The sequence below is a fragment of the Hyla sarda genome, chromosome 1, assembly GCF_029499605.1.
Source record: "Hyla sarda isolate aHylSar1 chromosome 1, aHylSar1.hap1, whole genome shotgun sequence".
Lineage (NCBI taxonomy): Eukaryota > Metazoa > Chordata > Amphibia > Anura > Hylidae > Hyla > Hyla sarda.
The window spans coordinates 407559919-407584977 of record NC_079189.1 but is presented as its reverse complement, the minus strand read 5'-3'; the positions used below and the strand labels follow the sequence as shown (position 1 = coordinate 407584977).

General features: G+C 42.2%; 1 protein-coding gene across 3 annotated transcripts in view; it reads right to left on the bottom strand.

Moving 5' to 3' along the window:
• Positions 1-25059, bottom strand: part of ARHGEF40 (Rho guanine nucleotide exchange factor 40) — a 236045-nt gene that overhangs the window by 23670 nt on the left and 187316 nt on the right. Inside the window, exon 19 of one of the 3 annotated variants that reach the window (XM_056528604.1) lies at positions 22602-22923. The exons of the other annotated variants lie outside the window; for them this stretch is intronic. Within the exon in view, the coding sequence (XP_056384579.1) occupies positions 22880-22923 (44 nt within the window). The 3' untranslated portion in view covers positions 22602-22879. Of the gene's footprint in view, positions 1-22601; positions 22924-25059 lie in introns of those variants that run through there. 3 annotated transcript variants of the gene reach the window in all.

Sequence of the window (25059 nt, the reverse complement as noted above, 5' to 3'; positions counted from 1 at the left end):
AAGTGACAGTGGTCAGAATTGCAAAAAATGGCCGAGTCCTTAAGGTGAAAAAGGGCTCAGTCCTTAAGGGGTTAAGGCCAAAATGGGCCTGGTTCTTAACAGGTTAATAGGTATACTTAATAAATTTATTAATTCATTTATCTTTATATAATTAATTTAAACCTCATGTTCCCTCACTTTAAAGAGTTGGTAAGGTAACTAAAAATTTAGGACATCACTTATCTGTAGTTGCTCTCCATTGTTGGCAACAGAATAAAGGCACTATTTATGGAACCTGTGTCCTGTTCATGGAGAGAAGAGTTTGTTATAGTGGCCATCAGCTTTTCCCAATACGCTTCCTATTGATGCTTTGCTTTACAGGGACAATTTACAAAATTGGAAAAATATATACGTTATCCACCAGAAGAGGGCAGTGTAACAGCAGGTTTTAAAGAGCAAGGAGAAACATAAAGAGATTGGAAATGAGCTGCCATTACAGATGTTTGTCAATGATTTTATGGATATTCACAACAATATATTATATATTACCATTTACCATAAATAAGATACACATAGCCTACATATATACATAACAAGCTATACAAAGTAAAACAATTGATTACTCAGTGAAATGTGCTTTAAAAAAAAACAAAAAATGATTACATTAGAAACTTACAATAAACACAGCTGAATAGATGCACACATTTTAATCACAAACAGATAATGTACTCACATTTCCAAGAAAAGTTTAACCCTCCAATGTATATATTTAAGGAAATTAGGGTATAGAGTTGTTTCAAAGGAGCATTAAACAGAGATCTATCAAATCTCTCCATGAGGGGATAGTATACAGGGGGAGACTCTAAACTTAAAAGGATACTCCGGTGGAAAACTTTTTTTTTTTTTTAAATCAACTGATGCCAGAAAGTTAAACAGATCTGTAAATTACTTCTAGAAAAAAAAATCCTAATCCTTTCAGTACTTGTTAGCGGCTGTATACTACAGAGGAAATTCTTTTATTTTTGGATTTCTTTTCTGTCTGACCACAGTGCTCTCTGCTGACACCTCTGTCCATGTAAGGACTGTCTAGAGTGGAGAAAATCCCCATAGCAAACATCTGTTGCTCTGGACAGTTCCTAAAATGGACAGAGGTGTCAGCACAGAGCAATGAGGTTGTGACAGAAAAGAAATCTAAAAAGAAAATAATTTCCTCTGTAGTATACAGCTGCTAATAAGTACTGGAAGGATTAAGAATTTTTAATAGAAGTAATTTACAAATCAGTTGATTTAAAAATAAAAAAAAAGTTTTCCACTGGTGTACCCCTTTAGCCCATTAACCCTTTAAGGACCCAGCCAATTTTCACTGTAGGACCCGGACATTTTTTGCACATCTGACCACTGTCACTTTAAGCATTAATAACTCTGGGATGCTTTTACCTTTCATTCTGATTCCGAGATTGTTTTTTCGTGACATATTCTACTTTATGTTAGTGGTAAAATTTTGTCGATACTTGCATCGTTTCTTGGTGAAAAATTCCAAAATTTGATGAAAAAATTGAAAATTTGGCATTTTTTTTTACTTTGAAGCTCTCTGCTTATAAGGAAAATTAATATTCCAAATAAATTATATATTGATTCACATATACAACATGTTGACTATATGATTGCATCATAACGTTGACATGTTTTTACTTTTAGAAGACACCAGAGGGCTTCAAAGTTCAGCAGCAATTTTCTAATTTTTCACAAAATTTTCAAAATCAAAATTTTTCAGGGACCAGTTCTGTTTTGAAGTGGATTTGAAGGGCCTTCTTATTAGAAATACCCCAAAAATGACCCCATTATGAAAATTGCATCCTCCAAAGTATTCAAAATGACATTCAAAATGTTTGTTAACCCTTTAGGTGTTTCACAGGAATAGCAGCAAATTTAAGGAGAAAATTCAAAATCTAAATTTTTTACACTGGCATGTTCTTGTAGACCCAGTTTTTGAATTTTTACAAGGGGTAAAAGGAGAGAAATCTTCCTAAAATGTGTAGCCCAATTTCTCTCGAGTAAGGAAATACCTCATATGTGTATGTCAAGTGTACGGCGGGCGCAGTAGAGGGCTCAGAAGGGAAGGAGCGACAATGGGATTTTGGAGAGTGAGTTTTTCTGAAATGGTTTTTGTGGGGCATTTAGGAAGCCCCTATGATGCCAGAACAGCAAAAAAAAAACAAACACATGGCATACTATTTTAGAAACTACACCCCTCAAGGAACACATCAAGGGGTACAGTGAGCCTTAAAACCTCACAGGTGTTTGACGACTTTTGCTAAAGTCGGATGTGTAAATGAAAAAAAAAAAAAATTTCACTAAATTGCTGGTTTCCCCCCACATTTTATATTTTTACAAGGGGTAACAGGAGAAAATGACCCCCAAAATTTGTAACCCCATTTCTTCTGAGTATGGAAATACCCAATGTGTGGACATCAAGTGATCTGCTGGCGCACTACTCTGCTCAGAAGAGAAGGAGCGCCATTGAGCTTTTGAAGACACAATTTGGTTGGAATAGAAGTCGGGGGCCATGTGCGTTTACAAAGCCCCCCCGTGGTGCCAGAACAGTGGACCCCCCCCACGTGACCCCATTTTGGAAACTACACCACCCACAGAATTTAATAAGGGGTGCAGTGAGTATTTACACCTCACTGGCGTTTGACAGATCTTTGGAACAGTGGGCTGTGCAAATGAAAAATTAAATTTTTCATTTTCACGGACCACTGTTCCAAAAATCTGTCAGAAACCTGTGGGGCGTAAATGCTCACTGTAACCCTTATTACATTACGTGAGGGGTGTAGTTTCCAAAATTGGGTCATATGTGGGGGGGTCCATTGTTCTGGCTCTATGGGGGCTTTGTAAACACACGTAGTCTTCAATTCCGGACAAATTTTATCTTCAAAATCCCAATGGTGCTCCTTCTCTTCTGAGCATTGTAGTTCGCCCGCCGAGCACTTTACATCCACATATGGGGTATGTTCTTACTCAGAAAAAATGGGGTTACAAATTTTGAGGGGCTTTTTTCCTATGTTTCCTTGTGAAAATGAAAAATTTTGGGTAACACCAGCATTTTTGTGAAAACATTTTTTTTTTCATTTTTCCATCCAAATTCGTCAAACACCTGTGAGGTGTAAAGGCTCACTATACCCCTTGTTACTTTCCGTGAGGGGTGTAGTTTCCAAAATGGGATCACATGTGGGTATTTCTTTTTTTGCGTTTATGTCAGAACCGCTGTAAAATCAGCCACCCCTGTGCAAATCACCAATGTAGGCCTCAAATGTACATAGTGCGCTCTCACTCCTGAGCCTTGTTGTACGCCCGCAGAGCATTTTACGCCCACATATGGGGTATTTCTGTACTCAGAAGAAATTGCGTTACAAATTTTGGGGGGCTTTTTTTTCCTTTTAACACTTGTGAAAATAAAAAGTAAAGGACAACACCAGCATGTTAGTGTAAAATTTAATTTTTTTTTTACACTGACAGGCTGGTGTAGCCCCCAACTTTTCCTTTTCATAAGGGGTAAAAGAAGAAAAAAGCCCCCCAAAATTTGTAGTGCAATTTCTCCCGATTACGGAGATACCCCATATGTGGCCCTAAACTGTTTCCTTGAAATACGACAGGGCTCCGAAGTGAGAGAGCGCCATGCGCATTTGAGGACTAAATTAGGGATTGCATAGGGGTGGACATAGGGGTATTCTACGCCAGTGATTCCCAAACAGGGTGTCTCCAGCTGTTGCTAAACTCCCAGCATGCCTGGACAGTCAGTGGCTGTGCGGAAATGCTGGGAGTTGTTGTTTTGCAACAGCTGGAGGCTCTGTTTTGGAAACACTGCCGTACAATACATTTTTTCATTTTTATTGGGGGGACAGTGTAAGGGGGTGTATGTGCAGTGTTTTACCCTTTATTATGTGTTAATGTAGTGTAGTGTTTTTAGGGTACAGTCACACTGGCGGGTTACAGTGAGCTTCCCGCTAGAAATTTGCGCTGCGGCAAAAAGTTTGCCGCAGCTCATATTTGAAGCAGGAAACTTACTGTAAACCCGCCCGTGTGAATGTACCCTGTACTTTCACATGGGGGGGCAAACCTCCAGCTGTTTCAAAACTACAACTCCCAGCATGTACTGACAGACCGTGCATGCTGGGAGTTGTAGTTTTGCAACAGCTGGAGGCACACTGGTTGGAAAACCTTCAGTTAGGTTCTGTTACCTAACTCAGTATTTTCCAACCAGTGTGCCTATAGCTGTTGCAAAACTACAACTCCCAGCATGTACTGATCGCCGAAGGGCATGCTGGGAGATCTAGTTATGCAACAGCTGGAGGGATCGCAACTACAACTCCCAGCATGCAGAGACAGCTGTTTGGGCATGCTGGGATTTGCAGTTTTGCAACATCTGGAGGGCTACAGATAGAGACCACTGCACTGTGATCTCCAAACTGTGGACCTCCAGATGTTGCAAAACTACAAATTCCAGCATGCACAGACAGCAAACAGCTATGTGGGCATGCTGGGAGTTTAGTTTTGCAAGATCTAGAGTGCTACAGTATAGAGATCACTGTGCAGTGGTCTCTAAAGTGTAGACCTCCAGCTGTTGCAAAACTGCATCTCCCACCATGCCCAGCAGCTGTCTGGGCATGCTGGGAGTTGTAGTTTTGCAACATCTGGAGGGCTACAGTCTCAGACTGTAGCCCTCTAGATGTTGCTAGGCAACTTACCGGCTTCCGTCGGATCCAGGGAGCCGTCCTCTTCTGCTGCACGACATCGCCGCCCGCGCCGATCACCGCCGCCGATTCGGTCCCGCAGCTTCCACCGACGGGTAAGTGGATCTTCGGCGTTCGGTCCCTGTCATTTCCCCGTCCTGCCCCGCCTATTGTGGGTGGGCAGAACGGGGAAAATTAAAGTAAACCCCCCCGCCCCTAATCTGCTATTGGTGGTCGCGCCTAGACCACCAATAGCAGAGATAGGAGGGGTGGCACCTCTGCCACCTCACTCCTATCGCTAGAGGGGGATCGTGGGTGTCTTAGACAACCGCGATCCCCCTTCTATTGGGGGTCACCATAGACCCGAATGACCCGGAATCGGCGCAAATCGCAAGTGTGAATTCACTTGCAATTTGCGCCGATCGCCGACATGGGGGGGGGGGTCTGATGACCCCCCTGGGCATTTGCACGGGGTGCCTGCTGATCGATATCAGCAGTCACCCCGGCCCGGTCCCTGCCCGGCGCGCGGCGGGGACCAAAATTCCCACGGGCGTACAGGTACGCCCTGGGTCCTTAAGACCCAGGTACAGAAGGCGTATCCATACGCCCTAGGTCCTGTACGGGTTAAGGACCAGGCCCATTTAGGCCTTAAGGACCAGACCAGTTTTATTTTTGCATTTTTGTTTTTTCCACCTCGCCTTCTAAAAATAATAACTCTCTTATATTTCCATCCACAGACCCATATGGGGCTTGTTTTGTGCGTCACCAATTGTACTTTGTAATTACATCCCTTATTTTACCATAAAATGTACGGCGCAACCAAACAAATATTATTTATGTGGGGAAATTGAAAAGAATACCGCAATTTTGCAAATTTTGGAAGGTTTTGTTTTCACGATGTACACTTAATGGTAAAAATGACATGTTTTCTTTATTCTATGGGTCAATACGATTAAAATGATACCCATGTTATATGCTTTTCTATAATTGTACCGCTTAAGAAAAATCTTAAACCATTTTAACAAAATGAGTATGTTTGAAATTGCCCTATTTTGACCACCTATAAATTTTCCGTATATGGGGCAATATGAGGGCTAATTTTTTGCGCCATGATCTGTAGTATTTATCAGTACCAATTTTGCTTAGGTTTTACTTTTTATAAATTTTTTATAAACTTTTTTTGGAATAAAATGTGACAAAAAAGCATCAATTTTGGACTTTAAAAAAAAAATGTTTTTTTACATTTACGCGGTTCCCCATACGGGATAATTAACAATATATTTTAATAGTTCAGACTTTTATGCACGCGGCGATACCAAATATGTGTATTAATAATTTTTTTAACGCTTTTTCGGGGGTAAAATGGGAAAAACGGATGTTTTACTTTATTATTGGGGGAGGGGATTTTTCACATTTCTTTACTTTTTTATTTTAAATTTTTTTTTTTACACTTTTTATGTCCCCATAGGGGACTATTCATAGCAATTAGTTGATTGCTAATACTATCCAGTGCTATGTGTAGGAAATAGCACTGATCAGTATTATCGGTGATCTTCTGCTCAGGTCTGCTCGATCTTAGACCAGAGCAGAAGACCCCGGGAGACGGCCAGAGCCAGGTGAGGGGACCTCCGGCCGCCATGCTAGATGATCAGATCCCCGCAGCAGTGCTGTGGGCGATCCGATCCTCCATTCAAAGTAGTGACTGCCGCAGATGCATTGATCTGTATTGTTCACGGCACCTGAGGGGTTAATGGCGGACATCCGCAAGATCGCGGATGTCCGCCATTACCGGCGGCTCTCTGGCTACTGATAGCTCACGATTATGGCTGCGCGTAAATGTGCGTCATGGTGCGTTAAGTACCACGTCACCATGACGTACATTTACGTCCATTGTCGTTAAGGGGTTAAGGATCCAGACCATTTTCACCTTAAGGACCCGGCCATTTTTTGCACATCCGACCACTGTCACTTTAACCCCTTAACGACCACGGACGTAAATGTACGTCCTGGTTTGGCGGTACTTCCCGCACCAGGACGTACATTTACGTCCTGTGTATGACCGCGAGCATCGGAACGGTGCTCGCGTCATACACGGCAGGTTCCGGCTGCTAGCAGCAGCCAGGGACCCGCCAGTAATGGCCTACATCCGCGATCGTGTGGATGTCCGCCATTAACCCCTCAGATGCTGTGATAAATACAGATCACGGTATCTGCAGCAGTGCGATACTTTGAATGGATGATCGGATCGCCCGCAGCGCTGCAGCGGCGATCTGAAATCCAGCATGGCGGCCGGAGGTCCCCTCACCTGGCTCCGACCGTCTCCCGGGGTCTTCTGCTCTGGTGTGAGATCGCGCAGACCAGAGCAGATCACCGATAATACTAATCGGTGCTATGTCCTATGCATAGCACTGAACAGTATTAGCAACCAAATGATTGCTATAGATAGTCCCCTATGGGGACATGAAAAGTGTAAAAAAAAAAGTGAAAAATCCCCTTCCCCAATAAAAAATTAAAATTGTCAGTTTTTCCCATTTTACCCACAAAAAGAGTAATTTTTTTTTTTATAAACATATTTGGTATCACCGCATGTGTAAATGTCCGAACTATCAAAATATAATGTTAATGATCCAGTACGGTGAATGTCGTAAATGTAAGAATTTTTTTTTAAAAAAGTCCAAAAATGCTGCTTTTTTGTCACATTTTATTCAAAATAAAATTCATAAAAAATTTATCTCATATATACGCAAATGTGGTATCGATAAAAAGTACAGATGATGGTGCAAAAAATTAGCTCCCATACCACCCTATTTACAGAAAAATGAAAAAGTTATAGGAGGTCAAAATATGTCGATTTTAGATTACTGATTTTGTACAAAAAAATTTCGTTTTTTTTTAAGCGGTACAAAAATAGTATCTAGCCATGGGTATCATTTTACTCGTATTGACCCACAGAATAAAGAACACACATCATTTTTACCGTTAAGTGTACAGTGTGAAAACAAAACCCTCTAAAATGTGCACAATTGTAGTTTTCAGTCAAATTTCCTCCATAAAAGAAACATTTTTTTGGGGTTCGCCGTACATTTTATGGTAAAATGAGGTTTCATTACAAAGTACAATTGGTCACGCAAAAAACAAGCCCTTATTTATGCATATGCTCATATGGTTTCTCACCTGTGGATGCTTTCTGTCCTCCCCTTTTCTTAGTAACACAGCTTGACTCCCTTTGTTATTGTGCAGGAGTATCGGTTACTGAGTCTTCTTTCTGATCGTCATTCTGACTTATATGACTTGGATTGCTTAGTATCTGTTACTCAGTATTGCCCTTACTGTATGTCGCTACATTATGGTATCGGTTACTATCTAACTGCTATTCTTTTACATTGTTGTTTTTTTTTTTTGTTATATCATTTCAAACCAATAAAACTTTTAATTCTATAAAAAACAAGCCCTTATATGGGTCTGCAGATTGAAATATAAAAGAGTTATGGATTTTAGAAGTCGAGGAGGAAAAAAAAAAACGCAAAAATAAAATTGGCCTGGTCCTTAAGGTGAAAATGGGCTTGGTCCTAAAGGGGTTAAGCATTAAAGGGGTACTCCTGTGGAAAACTTTTTTTTTTTTTTTAACTCAACTGGTCCCAGAAAGTCAAACAGATTTGTAAATCACTTCTATTAAAAAACTCTTTATCCTTCCAGTACTTATTAGCTGCTGATTATACTACAGAGGAAATTATTTTCTTTTTGGAACACAGTGCTCTCTGCTGACATGACCACAGTGCTCTCTGCTGACGCTTCTGTCCATTTTAGGAACTTTTCAGAGTAGGAGAAAATCCCCATAGAATACATATGCTGCTCTGGAAAGTTCCAAAAATGGACAGAGAATTCAGAAGAGCACTGTGGTCATGATGTCAGCAGAGAGCTCTGTGTTCCAAAAAGATAATAATTTCCTCTGTAGTATTCAGCAGCTAATAAGTACTGGAAGGATTAAGATTTTTTAATATAAGTTATTTACAAATCTAAAGAATAGAAGATGGTGCAGCTCACAATTAAATACTGTCCGGCAGGATAGGCAAAAACACCTATACCCAGGTGTTTAGTAATTTGTATAGAAGAGGAAAAAAGAGGGCTGCCTATACCTCAAGGGCAGTATTTGTACTATATAATAATATATTGAATTTAGGCTGAGACCGTGCTTCAAATATTTAAATTAGATGTTTATCTAAAACATGAATAACAAATGCAATAGAAAAAATAATGCAAAAATGTCCCCTCACCGGGCCCTTGTGGGGGGAAAAATTACAAAATATTGGTTAGAGACATAATGAATACAAATAAAATAAATTTGCAATAAACCTTTGCTGTTAAAAGTTAAGAAAATACAGTGTGACCACTAATCCGGCAATACTGTAGCTGATAATCCGGTATGAGGCTACCAATGTCCAGAAATTTTACCGGAATTAATTAGTGAATGTTCAGAATATTGTCCCATTTAAAACTGCAAGAGGTTTGTGTAACACTGTAAAAATATTACCCGATATGTGGATTCCTGTGTTATCTTTACTTTATAACGCTGTCCTGTGAGTGATGGCAGGCGCCGTCATGGCTGGTTCAGACGGCAATGGACCTATAGTTCACCGTGCGATGTTCAGGAATTGTATTCAGCAGCACCTCCGGACGCTAACACCTCCGGACTGCAACATCGCACGGTGAACTATAGGTCTATTGCCGTCTGAACCAGCTGTGACGGCGCCTGCCAGCACTCACAGGACAGCGTTATAAAGTAAAGATAACATATCAGGTAATATTTTTACATAATTACACAAACCTCTTGCATTTTTATATGGGACAATATTCTGAACATATCATATTCACAAATCAATTCTGGTTAAATTTCTGGACATTGGAAGCCTCATACCGGATTATCAGCTACAATATTGCCGGATTAGTGGTCACACTGCATTTTCTTAACTTTTCACAGCACAGTTTTATTGCAAATTTACTTTATATGTATTCATTATGTCTCTAACCAATATTTTGTAATTTTTCCCCCCACAAGGGCCCTGTGAGGGGACATTTTTGCATAATTTTTTCTATTGCATTTGTTATTCATGTATTAAATAAACATATAATCTTAATATTTGAAGCACGGTCTCAGCCTAAATTCAATATATTATTATATAGTACATATACTGCCCTTGAGGTATAGGCAGCCCTCTTTTTCCCTCTAATTTACAAATCTGTTCAACTTTCTGGCACCAGTTGATTTAAAAAAAAAAAAAAAAAAAAAAAAGGTTTTCCACCGAAGTACCCCTTTAATAAATCTGGGATGCTTTCACTTTTCATTCTGATTCCGAGATTGTTTTTTCGTGACATATTCTACTTTCTGTTCTTGGTAAAATGTCGTCGATACCTCATCATTTCTTGGTGAAAAATTACAAAATATAATGAAAAAATTGAAAAGCTTGCTTTTTTTTTTTTTTTTTTTTTTTTTTACTTTGAAGCTCTCTGCTGATAAGAAAAATGGATATTCGAAATAAATTATATATTAATTCAAAATGTTTTTTGGGGGCCATGTCACATTTAGGAAGCCCCTATGGTGCCAAAACAGCAAAAAAAAAAAAAACATGCCAACTATTTTGGAAACTACACCCCTCAAGGAACATAACAAGGGGTAGGTACAGTGAGCCTTAAAGAGGAACTGTTAAAAACTTTTCATATATCATTATAATATGACATTTTACAATATACACCTGTTAAAAAATTTTTTTATTTTCACCTGAAATTCAAGCTCAAAATAGCCACCACTAGGGGTCGCCTGTCTTTTAGCCAGACAGACTAGTCTAGATTTTACAGCATACTGGATACCGGCCGTAAAGCATACCGGTATCCAGTATAGGAGATTTCTATTGTGTATGCAAAACTTCAGATAAAGGATGTGTGGACATGCTGGGAGCAGTAGTTTTAAAACAGCTGGAGCCAACACTGCTCTGACACAGTTATTTACAAACATTGCAGCTTCAGTTGTTACTAAACTACAACTCCCAGCATACTGAAATAGTCAAAGCTTTCTCGGACTCCTGATTGACAAAGAAGTTGATCAGACATTCAGGAGTCTGTGAAAGATGAATGACACACATAGTGACAGCTATGCTGATTAGCATCCAGCTTTACTAGGAGAAGATAAAACAGATAGGACATGTATTCATAAAAATGCTGTACTTTTATCTAAAAAATCCTTGCACTAATTTTATAAAGATCTATTCTTATATTTATACATTTTATCCTGTTATGAATTCACCATAATGTCTTCTGATTACTACAGGCAAGCTCCAAGCATCTTCCTCTGTTTAACATGTACAGCATGAAATCAAAGAGGAAAGGGTTACAGAGTAGAGAGTACTGATTGGCTGACTGCACAGGCTTGCTCCTGTGAGGGAGACAGACTGACACGAACCCCTCCAGCCTGCACAATGAAAAAGTAACTCACCAGCAGATAAATGATTATATCTCTGGATATATAGATCCGAGACACATAAAAGTGATATGCACATGATCAGGATTGGGTCCTGAGTAACATATCACTTTATGCACTATGACAGGTACGCTTTAACACAGCCTCGTGAGCGCTCCGCTGCTACACAGCGCCCCGGACAGCCTGCGCAGGTGATCCCTGCAGTCTCCCTGGCCTCCCTGCTCCCGGATCCTACCAGTGCCTACCAGGGTCCTGTGCTCCTGGGGCCGCTTCTACTGACGTCCCGCTCGCTCCCCTGCAAGGGCCGGGCCAAATCTCCTCCTCTCCAAGCTCCGGCGGTGCGCGTCAGGCCCTGGCTGCTGGCGCCCCTGCCAACAGGTTTTCATGGGTAAGGGCACGGGACTCACCCTTTGGCATAGGTGTCCAGATCAAATTTAGAGGGAGGCCTCTCTGGTTCTTCCGCACGGTCCCACAAGTGGACGTGGATCTGGCGGCAAGGGATGTGAATAGAGGGATGCTGGTATAAAAGTTGTCCACATAAAGGTGGTAACCCTTATCCAGCAATGGGTACATAAGGTCCCAAATGAGTTTCCCACTAACACCCAGAGTGGGGGGTCATTCCGGGGGTTCAATACAGGAATCTCGTCCCTCATATACTCTAAACTTGTAAGTGTACCCGGAGGTACTCTCACAAAGTTTGTAGAGTTTCACCCATACCGTGCCCGCTTCGAGGGAATATACTGGCGAAAGAGGAGTCTCCCCTTAAAACTGATAAGAGACTCATCTACCGAGAGCTCCTGAGCGGTACGTAGGCTGCATTATAAGTGTAATGTAGGCATTTCCGAATGGCCTCGAACCGCTTCCTTGTCATGGCCATTCAGTTGCCAGAGTTCTGACCATTCTTCTAGTTTGCCTAAATCCTTTTCCATTTGGCGTATCCCTCCAGGGACATCAACCCTGTTACACATCTTTGTGTCATCAGCAAAAAGACCAATACCTTACAATCGAGACCTTTTGCGATATCAGTAATGAAGATATTAAACAAAATTGGTCCCAGTACAGATCCCTGAGGTACCCCACTGGTAACAAGACCTTGCTCTGAATATTCTCCATTGACTACAACCCTCTGTTGTCTGTCACTCCGCCACTGCCTAATCCACTCAACAATATGGAAGGCCAAGCTCAATGACTGTAGTTTATTGATAAGTTTTATATGTGGGACAGTGTCAAAAGCCTTACTAAAATCTAGATATGTGATGTCTACTGCCCCTCCGCCATCTATTATTTTAGTCACCCAGTCAAAAAAATCAATAAGATTTGTTTGACATAATCTCCCTGAAGTAAACCAATGTTTTTCATCTTGCAATCCATGGTATTTTAGATGTTCTACAATCCTATCCTTTAGTAGGGTTTCCATTAATTTCCCCACTATAGGGCGAGCCATTTATATGGATACACCTTAATAAAATGGGAATGGTTGGTGATATTAACTTCCCGTTTGTGGCACATTAGTATATGTGGGGGGGGACTTTTCAAGATGGGTGGTGACCATGGCGGTCATTTTGAAGTCGGCAATTTTGAATACAACTTTTGTTTTTTCAATAGAAAGAGGGTCATGTGACACATCAAACTTATTGGGAATTTCACAAAAAAAAAACAATGTTGTGCTTGGTTTTAACGTAACTTTATTCTTTCATGAGTTATTTACAAGTTTCTGACCACTTATAAAATGTGTTCAATGTGCTGCCCATTGTGTTGGATTTTCAATGCAACTCTCTTCTCCAACTCTTCACACACTGATAGCAACACCACAGGAGAAATGCTAGCACAGGCTTCCAGTATCCGTAGTTTCAGGTGCTGCACATCTCGTGTCTTCACAGCATAGACAATTGCCTTCAGATGACCCCAAAGATAAAAGTCTAAGGGGGTCAGATCGGGAGACCTTGGGGGCCATTCAACTGGCCCACGACGACCAATCCACTTTCCAGGAAACTGTTCATCTAGGAATGCTCGGACCTGATACCCATAATGTGGTGGTGCACATCTTGCTGGAAAAACTCAGGGAACGTGCCAGCTTCAGTGCATAAAGAGGGAAACACATCATCATGTAGCAATTTCACATAGTCAGTGGCCTTGAGGTTTCCATTTATGAAGAATGGCCCCACTATCTTTGTACCCTATATACCACACCATACCATTAATTTTTGTCTTCCAGTCTTGGAGGGATCTATCCAATGTGGGTTAGTGTCAGACCAATAGCGGTGGTTTTGTTTGTTAACTTCACCATTCACATAAATGTTTGCCTCATTACTGAATAAAATCTGCGAAAACTGAGGGTCCTGTTCACATTTTTGTTTTGCCCAATCTGCAGCATTTGAAACTACGGATACTGAAAGCCTGTGCTAACATTTCTCCTGCGGTGTTGCTATCAGTGTGTGAAGAGTGGGAGAAGAGGGTTGACAATCCAACACAATCGGCAGCACATTGAACATATTTTATAAGTGGTCAGAAACTTGTAAATAACTCATGAAAGAATAAAGTTACAAACCAAGCACATCATTGTTTTTCTTGTGAAATTCCCAATAAGTTTGATGTGTCACATGACATTGAAAAAACTAAAGTTGGATTCAAAATGGCCGACTTCAGAATGGCCGCCATGGTCACCACCCATCTTGAAAAGTTTCCCCCCCTCACATGTACTAATGAGCTACAAACAGGAAGTTAATATCACCAACCATTCCCATTTTATTAAGGTGTATCCATATAAATGGCCCACCCTGTTTGATGTCAGACTTACTGGCCTATAGTTGCTTGATTTCTCCCTACTACCTTTTTTGTGAATGGGCACGACATTTGCTAATTTCCAATCTTCCGGGACAACTCCTGTTAGCAGTGATTGGTTAAATAAATCTGTTAACGGTTTTGCTAGCTCACCACTAAGCTCTTATAATAATTTTGGGAGTATCCCATCAGGCCCCTGTGACTAATTTGTCTTCACTTTAGACAGCAAATGTAGAACCTCTTCCTCTGTAAAGACAAATGCATCAAACGATTCATTAATCTTCCTCTCTAATGGAGGTCCTTTTCCTTCTTTTTCTTCTGAAAAAACTGAACAGAAGTATTCATTAAGGCAGTCGGCAAGCCCTTTACTCTCTTCTACATACCTTCCTTCCTTTGTTTTTAATTTAGTTATTCCTTGTTTAATTTCCTTTTTTCATTTATAGTTCCTGTACCGGAACGGTGCTCGCATCATGAGTGGCAGGTCCCGATTGCTATCAGCAGCCCGGGACCCACCGGTAATGGCGGACATCCGCGATTGCGCGGTTGTCCCCCATTAACCCCTCAGATGTCGTGATCAATACAGATCACGGCATCTGCGCCAGTGCAGTACTTTAAATGGATGATTGGATTGCCCGCAGCGCTGCCGCAGGGATTCAATCGTCCAGCATGGCAGCGGGAGGTCACCTCACCTGGTTCCGTCTGTCTCCCGGGGTCTTCTGCTCTGGTCTGAGATCGAGCAGACCAGAGCAGATGATCGACGATAACACTGATCAGCATAGCACTGAACAGTTTTAGCAATCAAATGATTGCTATAAATAGTCCCCTATGGGGACTATTAAAGTGTAAAAAAAAAAAAAAAAAGTAAAACATTTGAAAAATTCCCCTCCCCCAATAAAAAGGTAAAACATCAGTTTTCCCATTTTACCCCCAAAAAAGCGTAAAAAAAAAAAATTTATACACATATTTGGTATTGCCGTGTGCGTAAAAGTCCGAACTATTAAACTCTATTGATAATTATCCTATACGGTGAACGGCATAAATGTAAAAAAAAATTAAAAAGTCCAAAATTGCTGCTTTTTTTGTAACATTTTATAAAAAAAAAATTTATAAAAAATTTATAAAAAGTAAAACCTAGGCAAAAGTGGTGCTGATAAAAACTACAGATCATGGGGGGGCATGTCTAGCCATGGTGGTGTGAGGACGTGTCTGCCTGGAGCTCCGGCCTGCCGTTCACATATATCAGTTTCTAGTGCCGCATTATGGGGAAATCCGACAGGAAAAGGAAGGTGAAGCCCTCCGCTACCTCCCAGACCCCGCTGCTGGACTTGGAGTCCTATTTCACAAGGTCCCAGACGCCCCGCACCAGGACCCTGCAGCCCGCGCTGGAGGCCGACGCCATCTTGAAGCCGCAGCCTCGTGAGCGCTCCGCTACTACACAGCGCCCCGGACAGCCTGCCCAGGTGATCCCTGCAGTCTCCCTGGCCTCCCTGCTCCCGGATCCTACCAGTGCCTTCCGGACAGGGTCCTGTGCTCCTGGGGCCGCTTCTACTGACGTCCCGCTCGCTCCCCTGCAAGGGCCGGGCCAAATCTCCTCCTCTCCAAGCTCCGGCGGTGCGCGTCAGGCCCTGGCTGCTGGCGCCCCTGCCTCATCCTCAGTGCCTGCTCCGGAACTCCCAGGCTCTTCAGGACCGGTGAGTGCGGGCGCTACCCGGAACCTGCCAGCCCCACACTCCCCTAAGGGCCCTTCTCCACCGGACCTTTTAACTGGGGACTCTCTATTAACCCCTCGAGTGCCGCTGCTGCCACCCCCTCTGGGCCCTACCACCTCACCTAGGCAGCTCCCTGCTGGATCTCAGCCACCCGCTGACACTCTCCTGAGCCTCCCTGGGGTTGCTTCACCACCCTCTCCCGGCATGATGTCAGCTCTATGCCCACCAGCCTCTCCGTCAGCGCCCCCTGTGGTGGAAGTGCCACCCTCCCCTCAGTGGTCTGTGGGATCCTCCTGGGACACGGCTTTGACTCGGGTGGCTGTGTCCCCTACTATGCAAGCCCTGGGGGCACCTTCCCGGGCTTCGACAACTCCGGATAGCTGCCACCACTCTCTGTCACCCCTGCACCCGGCTCCTTCTCCTACCTCTCCTGCTCCTGCATGCAGCTTGGAAGCTATCCCTTCGGTTTTCAGACCTAGCCTGCCTCCACCTGGATCTTTATCTATGGAGACAGACTTTTATCATCCTTCTATGTGTTGTGAAGTGGGTCCCTGCCAGGCCCAGTTGGCCGCTACGCCTATTACCTTGGCCGACCTGCAATCTCTGGTTCGCTCTCTGCCTACCAAGACCGACATCTCTAATCTCACTAGACAGGTGGTGGATGAATGTAAGCGAGAATTTGCTCAGTTGCGTACTGAACTTTCTATGGTCTCTGCCAGAGTGGATGCAATGGAGGTGTCTCAGGAGTCCGCTCAAACCTCACTTCAAGCCTTACAGTCGGTGGTGAGCAGTCACACTGATCAATTGTTTTGCCTCCAACAACACTTGGATGATGTTGAAAACCGCAGCCGCAGGAACAATATCAGAATTCGGGGGTTGCCAGAGGCGGTGTCGCCTGCAGAACTGTGGGAGGCTTTGACTACCATCTTTAATGACCTGTTAGACCGTCCTCCTGATGTATATATAGAAATGGACAGAGCACATAGGGCGTTGCGCCCCCCTAGCACTAATGACCGGAATCCTAGAGATGTCATTTGCAGGATTCACTTCTACACACTCAAGGAGGACATTTTGCAACGTGCGAGACGCCGCAGACGCATTACCTACAAGGACGCTACTATTCAACTTTATCCGGATCTCTCCCGTCATACCTTGGCGCAGCGTGCCGCACTAAGGCCGCTCCTGCAGGTACTCCGAGACCGTGACATCCCGTACCGCTGGGGGTTTCCGTTTTCACTCATGGTGCGGCAGAGAGGACGCATGTTCACCCTACGCTCGCCTGATGACCTCCCGGGCTTTCTGAGGGACTTGGACTTGCCGGAGGTCATGCTCCCGGACTGGCCTATGCTCCACGCTCCCTCTTCCAGAAGGCCGCTGCGCCCCTCCACTTCCCCCTCCTCACTGGCTCCTCATTCCAACTTACCTCCGAGGGGACCCCGAGCTCAGGGAGCCCGTGTTGCTGTTGAGCCTAATTCTGCACAACGCTCCCCTGCTGGGCATGCTGAGAGAGGGGCTGACCTGATGCCGGCTTGAATTGCATTCAGTGCATAAATTGTTTTTCATTATGTCATGTACCCATCCTTGTATTGCTGTAGTCTGATACTTTGGGGTGTCCTTTCTTTGCATACTTCTGCCCTCATGTCTTCTTCCCTGGTCCCTGTCTTTTTTTTCCCATCATACCAATTTTTACAGAGCGCCCCATTTAAGGTTACTTCTGTATATTTTTGGTTGCATTTGGTCCCTTGTTCCTCATCCATTTTTATTTTCTTTTTCTTATGTAATTATTATTATTATTTTTTTTCTCCCTTATCATTGGCAGTGCCGGAGCCCCGGCCTTTCGTTACCTGGCTAGTTCTACCCCCTAATAGGTGCACGGTACCCTGGGCCCTTGCGGTGCCGGGTATATTTTCCTATACATAGTTGCTAGTTCACGCAGCAGTAGCTCCCACCTTTCCCCTCCCCTTCCCCCTTTTCTACTGCTTTTTTTGTTGATTGTACCTCTTTCCTCCCTCCATATTCGCTTCTAGCTTTTCCTTCTCCTTCCTTTTGGTTTTCCCTACTTCCTTCCTCTTGCCCTTTCCTCTTTCTTTTTACTCCTACTTCTTTTCTCCTTTCCCTTGTCTTGTTCCCTTCTGTTGGTACCCTTGCGCCCTTCCTGTGCACATCTTGTTACCTGGTATTTGTTATCAGTTTCCTTACCCATGTTGCATAAGTGTCTGGCTGGACACATATTGGTTAATGTAATTTGAATTTCCAGTATGGCATACTTCTCTTTCTCAGCTTGAGGTATACTGAGAGGCCTTATTGTTCCCTGATTGGGAGTTTTGGTGTTATGCAACGTCTGAACATGGACTCGTTCAGCACCTGTATTATTGTACGGTGATTGTACTTTGTTTATTTACTTGTTTATACTTGAAACTGAATAAAAAATTTTAATTGGAAAAAAAAACTACAGATCATGGCATAAAAAATGAGCCCCATACCGCCCCATACACGGAAAAATTTGAAAGTTATAGGTGGTCAAGATAGGGCAATTTCAAACATACTAATTTTGTTAAAATGGTTTGAGATTTTTTTAAGCAGTACAATTATAGAAAAGCATATAACATGGGTATCATTTTAATCGTATTGACCCACAGAATAAAGAAAACGTCATTTTTACCAGAAAGTGTACAGCGTGGAAACAAAACCTTCCAAAATTTGCTAGATTGCGGTTTTCTTTTAAATTTTCCCACATAAATAATATTTGTTTGGTTGCACCGTACATTTTATGGTAAAATAAGTGATGTAATTACAAAGTACAATTGGTGATGCAAAAAACAAGCCCTCATATGGGTCTGTGGATGGAAATATAAAAGAGCTATGATTTTTAGAAGGCGAGGAGGAAAAAAAAAACGGAAATGCAAATATAAAATTGGTCTGGTCCTTAAGGCCAAAATGGTCCTGGTCCTTAAGGGGTTAAAGAGCCTTTACTCAGCTTAATTACTGTACAGACAGTAATCGTTGTGCTGGCTTTAACTTTGATCATTCAGCAGCCAGTGCCACACTTCCCATATTACATTTTAAGCAGGTTAAAGAGGAGCTATGACAGAGCCCTGGCTGTTGCGATCAATATATGATAGTTATCTAAAGGCTAAAGTTATCAAAGAAAATGAAATAATAATTATTATTATTGTTATTTTAAATTGCGCTCTTTTAACATTGAGAGTGTCGCTGTCTTACTTGCTCATTCACAGTAATCACGAATTAGTGCAAGATTGTGCTAATTCTCATTATGGTACTGCTATGCATTATGGATAAAGGGGTATTCCTGGATTTTTGGTTCTTTGAGTGAAAGACATGGGCAGCAAAGTTAGTCAAGTTACTAATATACCTCACTTACCTGTGTTTGATGGCTGGTATCAAATCTCTTTGTCTTTCCTTTTTCCAAAGTTAATTTTTTGCGGCTTACAAAATAAAAGTTGCCTTGGATTTTTCCCAACTTGTGCTGTGACCCAAGACAATACATCACAAATCAGGTGTTGAAAGATGGCTTGGCTGATTCGTCTGTTGTGCGTAAAGCCAGTCTCCTGATGATATTACCGGCGCACAAGTGTGTGCATTCGTCACCATGCAGATCCACAGCTTGTGTGTCAGGTGATCAAAGGGAGCATGGCTGTGATGCAATGGATAGGGTGACCGATGTGTGGGAGGGAAATAAGTCACCTCCCACTTTGAATCAAAGGATCCTGGGGATTGTAGTCTAAGGGAGGTCACAGAAACCGTAAGTAGCCAGTTCCCAAAAACAAGCCAGCAGTGTGATGGACCCAGGACACGACCATTTACCACCAACACAAGCACAGATCCTTGGTAAGCATGTCCATTACTGTATGATGCTAAATTACTAAATGCACCTAATGTTGGATAACCCCTTTAACCCCTTAAGGACTCAGCCCATTTTGGCCTTAAAGGAGTACTATGATAACGAAAAAAATGTCAACATCTAATAGGTTGTTTAAATACCTTTCAATAGAGGTGCTGATCTCCTGAATCGGTCCAGCGGTTCTCCCGCTGCAGCCCCCGGTAATTTGGTTTACTTCCGGGTACTGTACGTCTGAATCTGACGTCAGCAATCACGTTACCCAGCAATCACGTTACCCAGCTTTCGCCCACAAGCCCTCCCTCACTCTTGCTCCCCACTCCTAATAATATTCATTACTACGCCCCTCTCTGCCTCCTCTTTGCCTTCCCCTGTCCCAAACCCCACCCGAGCCACTGCGCCATCTCCTCCCCCTCTGCCTCCTCTGTCTACATGTTTAGAGACATGTATTTGCGTAGGTTGCTTTGTGAATATAACAGATAGTTACGGCGGCGTAACTATCTGTTATATTACTGGTTGTAATTGATCACATGCCCGGTCCTAGTATGCTGGCGAGTGCGCATGCGCGCGACTCGCTCGATGATTGGAGGGAGGTTGCTGAGGCGTTTACTCAGCCCAGCAAATGCCGGCTGAGTAAACGAAGTTATTTATGAATATGCAACTTGGGGAGTGACAGGATCGCACTTGCGGGGGCAGGCTAAATGAGAGGAGGAACGAAGTCATGATGACGATTCGTTCCAAAGATGGCCGCGGACGCACAGATGGTGTGGAACGACACTCATAATCCACTGAGAGAGGCTGCACTTCCGGTTTCGCCAGAAAACATGGATGCTTTCATGGAACGCTACAGAGGTAATTGGGAGTGTTATATAACTAAGGGAATCAGTGCAAATGGTGGGTAAATGTTTTACATTAGAGTACTCCTTTAAGGACTCAGACAATTTAATTTTTACGTTTTCATTTTTTCCTCCTCGCCTTCTAAAAATCATAACTCTTTTATATTTTCATCCACAGACTAGTATGAAGGCTTGTTTTTTGCGTGACCAGTTGTCCTTTGTAATGACATCACTCATTATATCATAAAATGTATGGCGCAACCAAAAAACACTATTTTTGTGGGGAAATTAAAACGAAAAACGCAGTTTTGCTAATTTTGGAAGGTTTCGTTTTCACGCCGTACAATTTATGGTAAAAATGACGTGTGTTCTTTATTCTGAGGGTCAATACGATTAAAATGATACCCATTATTATATACTTTTATATTATTGCGCTTAAAAAAAATCACAAACTTTTTAACCAAATTAGTACGTTTATAATCCCTTTATTTTGATGACCTCTATCTTTTTTATATTTCTGTATAAGCGGCGGTATGGGGGCTCATTTTTTGCGCCATGATCTGTACTTTTTTTTGATACCACATTTTTTTTAAAATAAAATGTATTAAAAAAGTAGGAATTTTGGACTTTTTTTTTTTTTCGTTCACGCCGTTCACCGTACGGGATCATTAACATTTTATTTTAATAGTTCGGACATTTACGCACGCGGCGATACCAAATATGTCTATAAAAAATATTTTTTACGCTTTTTGGGGGTAAAATAGGAAAAAACAGACGTTTTACTTTTTTATTGGGGGAGGGGATTTTTCACTTTTTTTTTACTTTTACATTTTTTTTTACACTTGAATAGTCCCCATAGGGGACTATTCATAGCAATACCATGATTGCTAATACTGATCTGTTCTATGTATAGGACATAGAACAGATCAGTATTATCGGTCATCTTCTGCTCTGGTCTGCTCGATCACAGACCAGAGCAGGAGACGCCGGGAGCCGCACGGAGGAAGGAGAGGGGACCTCCGTGCGGCGTTATGAATGATCGGATCCCCGCAGCAGCGCTGCGGGCGATCCGATCGTTCATTTAAATCGCGCACTGCCGCAGATGCCGGGATCTGTATTGATCCCGGCACCTGAGGGGTTATTGCCGGCGGGTCCCTGGCTGCGATCAGCAGCCGGGATCAGCCGCGCATGACACGGGCATCGCTCCGATGCCCGCGGTTATGCACAGGACGTAAATGTACGTCCTGGTGCGTTAAGTACCACCTCACCAGGACGTACATTTACGTCCTGCGTCCTTAAGGGGTTAAGCATGTTAGGCATGCTGGAAACATCCAGCAGGACTGTCTCATAATGACCTTTTAGAATTGGGGAGCGCATGACCATGTTGACAGAGGGCAATTTAAAGAAAAAACAAACCAAGAAAACCCAAAAGCCTATTTTTTATAGTAAAGTAACTTGTTAATACAGGCCCATCAATTACAAATATATAACAATCCTAACAGTCAAGGTGCATAATAGGTCCTCTTACACCTGTGATCAGTGTGGAAGAACTTGTTTGTTTGTTGCTTATCACTGGCCTATTACAGAGGGTGATTTTTTTTTGCTGAAAAAGGTCACTGTTATTAATGAATATCACTGTTATAAAGGGTGTACTAGGTCTGCAACAATATTTAGATAGGAGGTATGTGTCAACGTAACAGTCCTATGAATTGCCACAGAAGCCAAGAACATTGCCCAGAACATCACTCAGCCTCCACTGCCTTGCCTTGCCTTTTTCTGCCTTGACATTTTACTGTCATCTCTTCCTAAGGGCAAATTAAGGATACCAACAGCCCTGGTCAGTATGGAAAGGGTGGTTCCTCCCCTCAAGCCTGGCATTTTAGATGGCTTGCCACACTATGGCCCATAGTTACTAACTCTTATTTTCCCATCGCAACCAATCACAGCTTTACTTTCATATCCTAATGAGCTCTGTTAAAAACAAGCTGAGCTGTCATTAGTTGCTAAGGGCAAATCAGGCAGACTTTGTCCAACTGATTGCTAAACCTGGGAATAAGTGTATACAGTGGGGATCAAAGTTTGGGCACCCCAGGTAAAATTTTGTATTAATGTGCATAAAGAAGCCAAGGAAAGATGGAAAATTCTCCAAAAGGTAGCAAATTACAGATTAGACATTCTTATAATATGTCAACAAAAGTTAGATTTTATTTCCATCATTTACACTTTCAAAAGAATTTATAGCATGCACTGCCCCCTTTGCAAAGCTGAGACCTGCCAGTGTCATGGATTGTTCTCAATCATCATCTGGGAAGACCAGGTGATGTCAATCTCAAAGGTTTTAAATGCCCAGACTCATCTGACCTTGCCCCAACAATCAGCACCATGGGTTCTTCTAAGCAGTTGTCTAGAAATCTGAAACTGAAAATAGTTGACGCTCACAAAGCTGAAAAAGGCTATAAGAAGATAGCAAAACGTTTTCAGATGTCAATATCCTCTGTTCGGAATGTAATTTAGAAATGGCAGTCATCAGGAAGAGTGGAAGTTGATGCAAGATCTGGAAGACCAAGAAAAATATCAGACAGAACAGCTCGCAGGATTGTGAGAAAAACAATTCAAAACCCACGTTTGACTGCACAATCCCTCCAGAAAGATCTGGCAGACACTGGAGTTGTGGTACACTATTCCACTATAAAGAGATACTTGTACAGATATGGTCTTCATGGAAGAGTTATCAGAAGAAAACCTCTTCTACGTCCTCACCACAAAAATCAGTGTTTACACTTTGCAAATGAACATATAGACAAGCCTGATGCATTTTGGAAACAAGTTCTGAGGACCGATGAGGTTAAAATAGAAATTTTTGGCCGGAATGAGCAAAGGTACATTTGGAGAAGAAGGGGAACAGAATTTAATGAAAAGAACCTCTGTCATACTGTTAAGCATGGGGTGGATCAATCATGCTTTGGGGTTGTATTGCAGCCAGTGGCACAGGGAACATCTCACGAGTAGAAGGAAAAATGCATTCAATAAAACTTCAGCAAATTTTGGATGCTAACTTGATGCCATCTTTGAAAAAGCTGAAGTTAAAGAGAGGATGGCTTCTACAAATGGATAATGATTCTAAACACACCTCGAAATCCACAGGTGATTACATCAAGAGGCGTAAACTGACGGTTTTGCCATGGCCTTCACAATCTCCTGACCTAAACATAATTGAAAATCTATCTTAAAAGAGCAGTGAGGGACAGACAGCCCAGAAATCTCAAAGAACTGGAAGACTTTTGTAAGGAAGAATGGGCAAAGATACCTCAAACAAGAATTGAAAGACTCTTGGCTGACTACAAAAAGCGTTTACAAGCTGTGATACTTGCCAAAGAGGGCATTACAAGATATTAACTCTGCAGGGTGCCCAAACTTTTGCTGATGCCATTTTTTTTGTTTTCTGTTATTTTGAAAGTGTAAATGATGGAAATAAAATCTAACTTTTGTTGACATATTATAAGAATTCTAATCTGTAATGTTATGCCTTTTGGAGATTTTTCCATCTTTCCTTGGCTTCTTTATGCACATTAATACAAATTTTTACCTGGAGTCCCCAAACTTTTGATCCCCACTGTAATTACATATGTATACATAGTTGTAAACAGTGGCTACATTACAATTATAATTTATATTTCTATATGTGCACCTTCAGAATAAACAATACATATACACATGCATTACTTAAAGTGAACATGACAGGTCCTCAGGGCCTCACATATCAGCCCTAGGACCGGATTTGTCAGAACAGTATTTCAAGGCTGTTCTCCTCATGTCTATGCCTTGCATAAAATAAACTTTATTTGCAGTTGGATGTGACTGGTTTCCAGTCACAGGGAATGGGGATGTGGCAGCTACACTTACTCCTGCCTTCCTATCAGGCTTGATTGACAGTCTCGGTGCTGTCTCCCCTCCCCTGTGGCTGGATACCAGTCACACCAAGCAGCAATTTCCAAGAACACAAAGCTGAAGAGAACAGAACTGCAATAATGTTCTCCTGACCTCTCAGGTCACAGGGCCAGTCCTACTGTCCTGCTGACAGGATATAAAAAAAAAGGCAGCAGCTTAGCCGCCTGCCACAGACCTGATGCTCCAGCATTGCAAGCCTCCAATCCTGCGAGAAGAAGCCTTCGCTTCTGTCAGTTTAACCTCTTACAAACCCCAGTCAAATCATGATCATGGCATATAAGGAAACTGTTGGTCTTTGTAACCAACATTGGCAGTCAGGAACCTTCTGAAGGCCCCACAGGCCTGTTATGTATGTGCCAGTATACAGTCATGTATACATTGCCTGTCAGCATTATATATTGCATTAGTATTACAGCATTAGTAATACAGTAGTATTGTAGTGCATTATATGAGCGATCAGAAGATTCATAATAAAAGTTCCTTATGAGACTAATTAAAAAGTGAAAAGAAAAAATGGTTTAATATGTAAAAGACCCACACAGTATAAAAAAATTATAAATTCTCCGTACAAAAATAATATTTGTATACAACATAGTTGGTATTGTCAAGTCTGTAATGACCCATACTATGCAAATATATAATTATTTATAGGGATGCACCGAAATTTCGGCTGCCGAAAATTATCGGCCGAAAATGCCCCTTTTGACACTTTTGACCAGGATGTGCTTGCATGCCCAGAGTC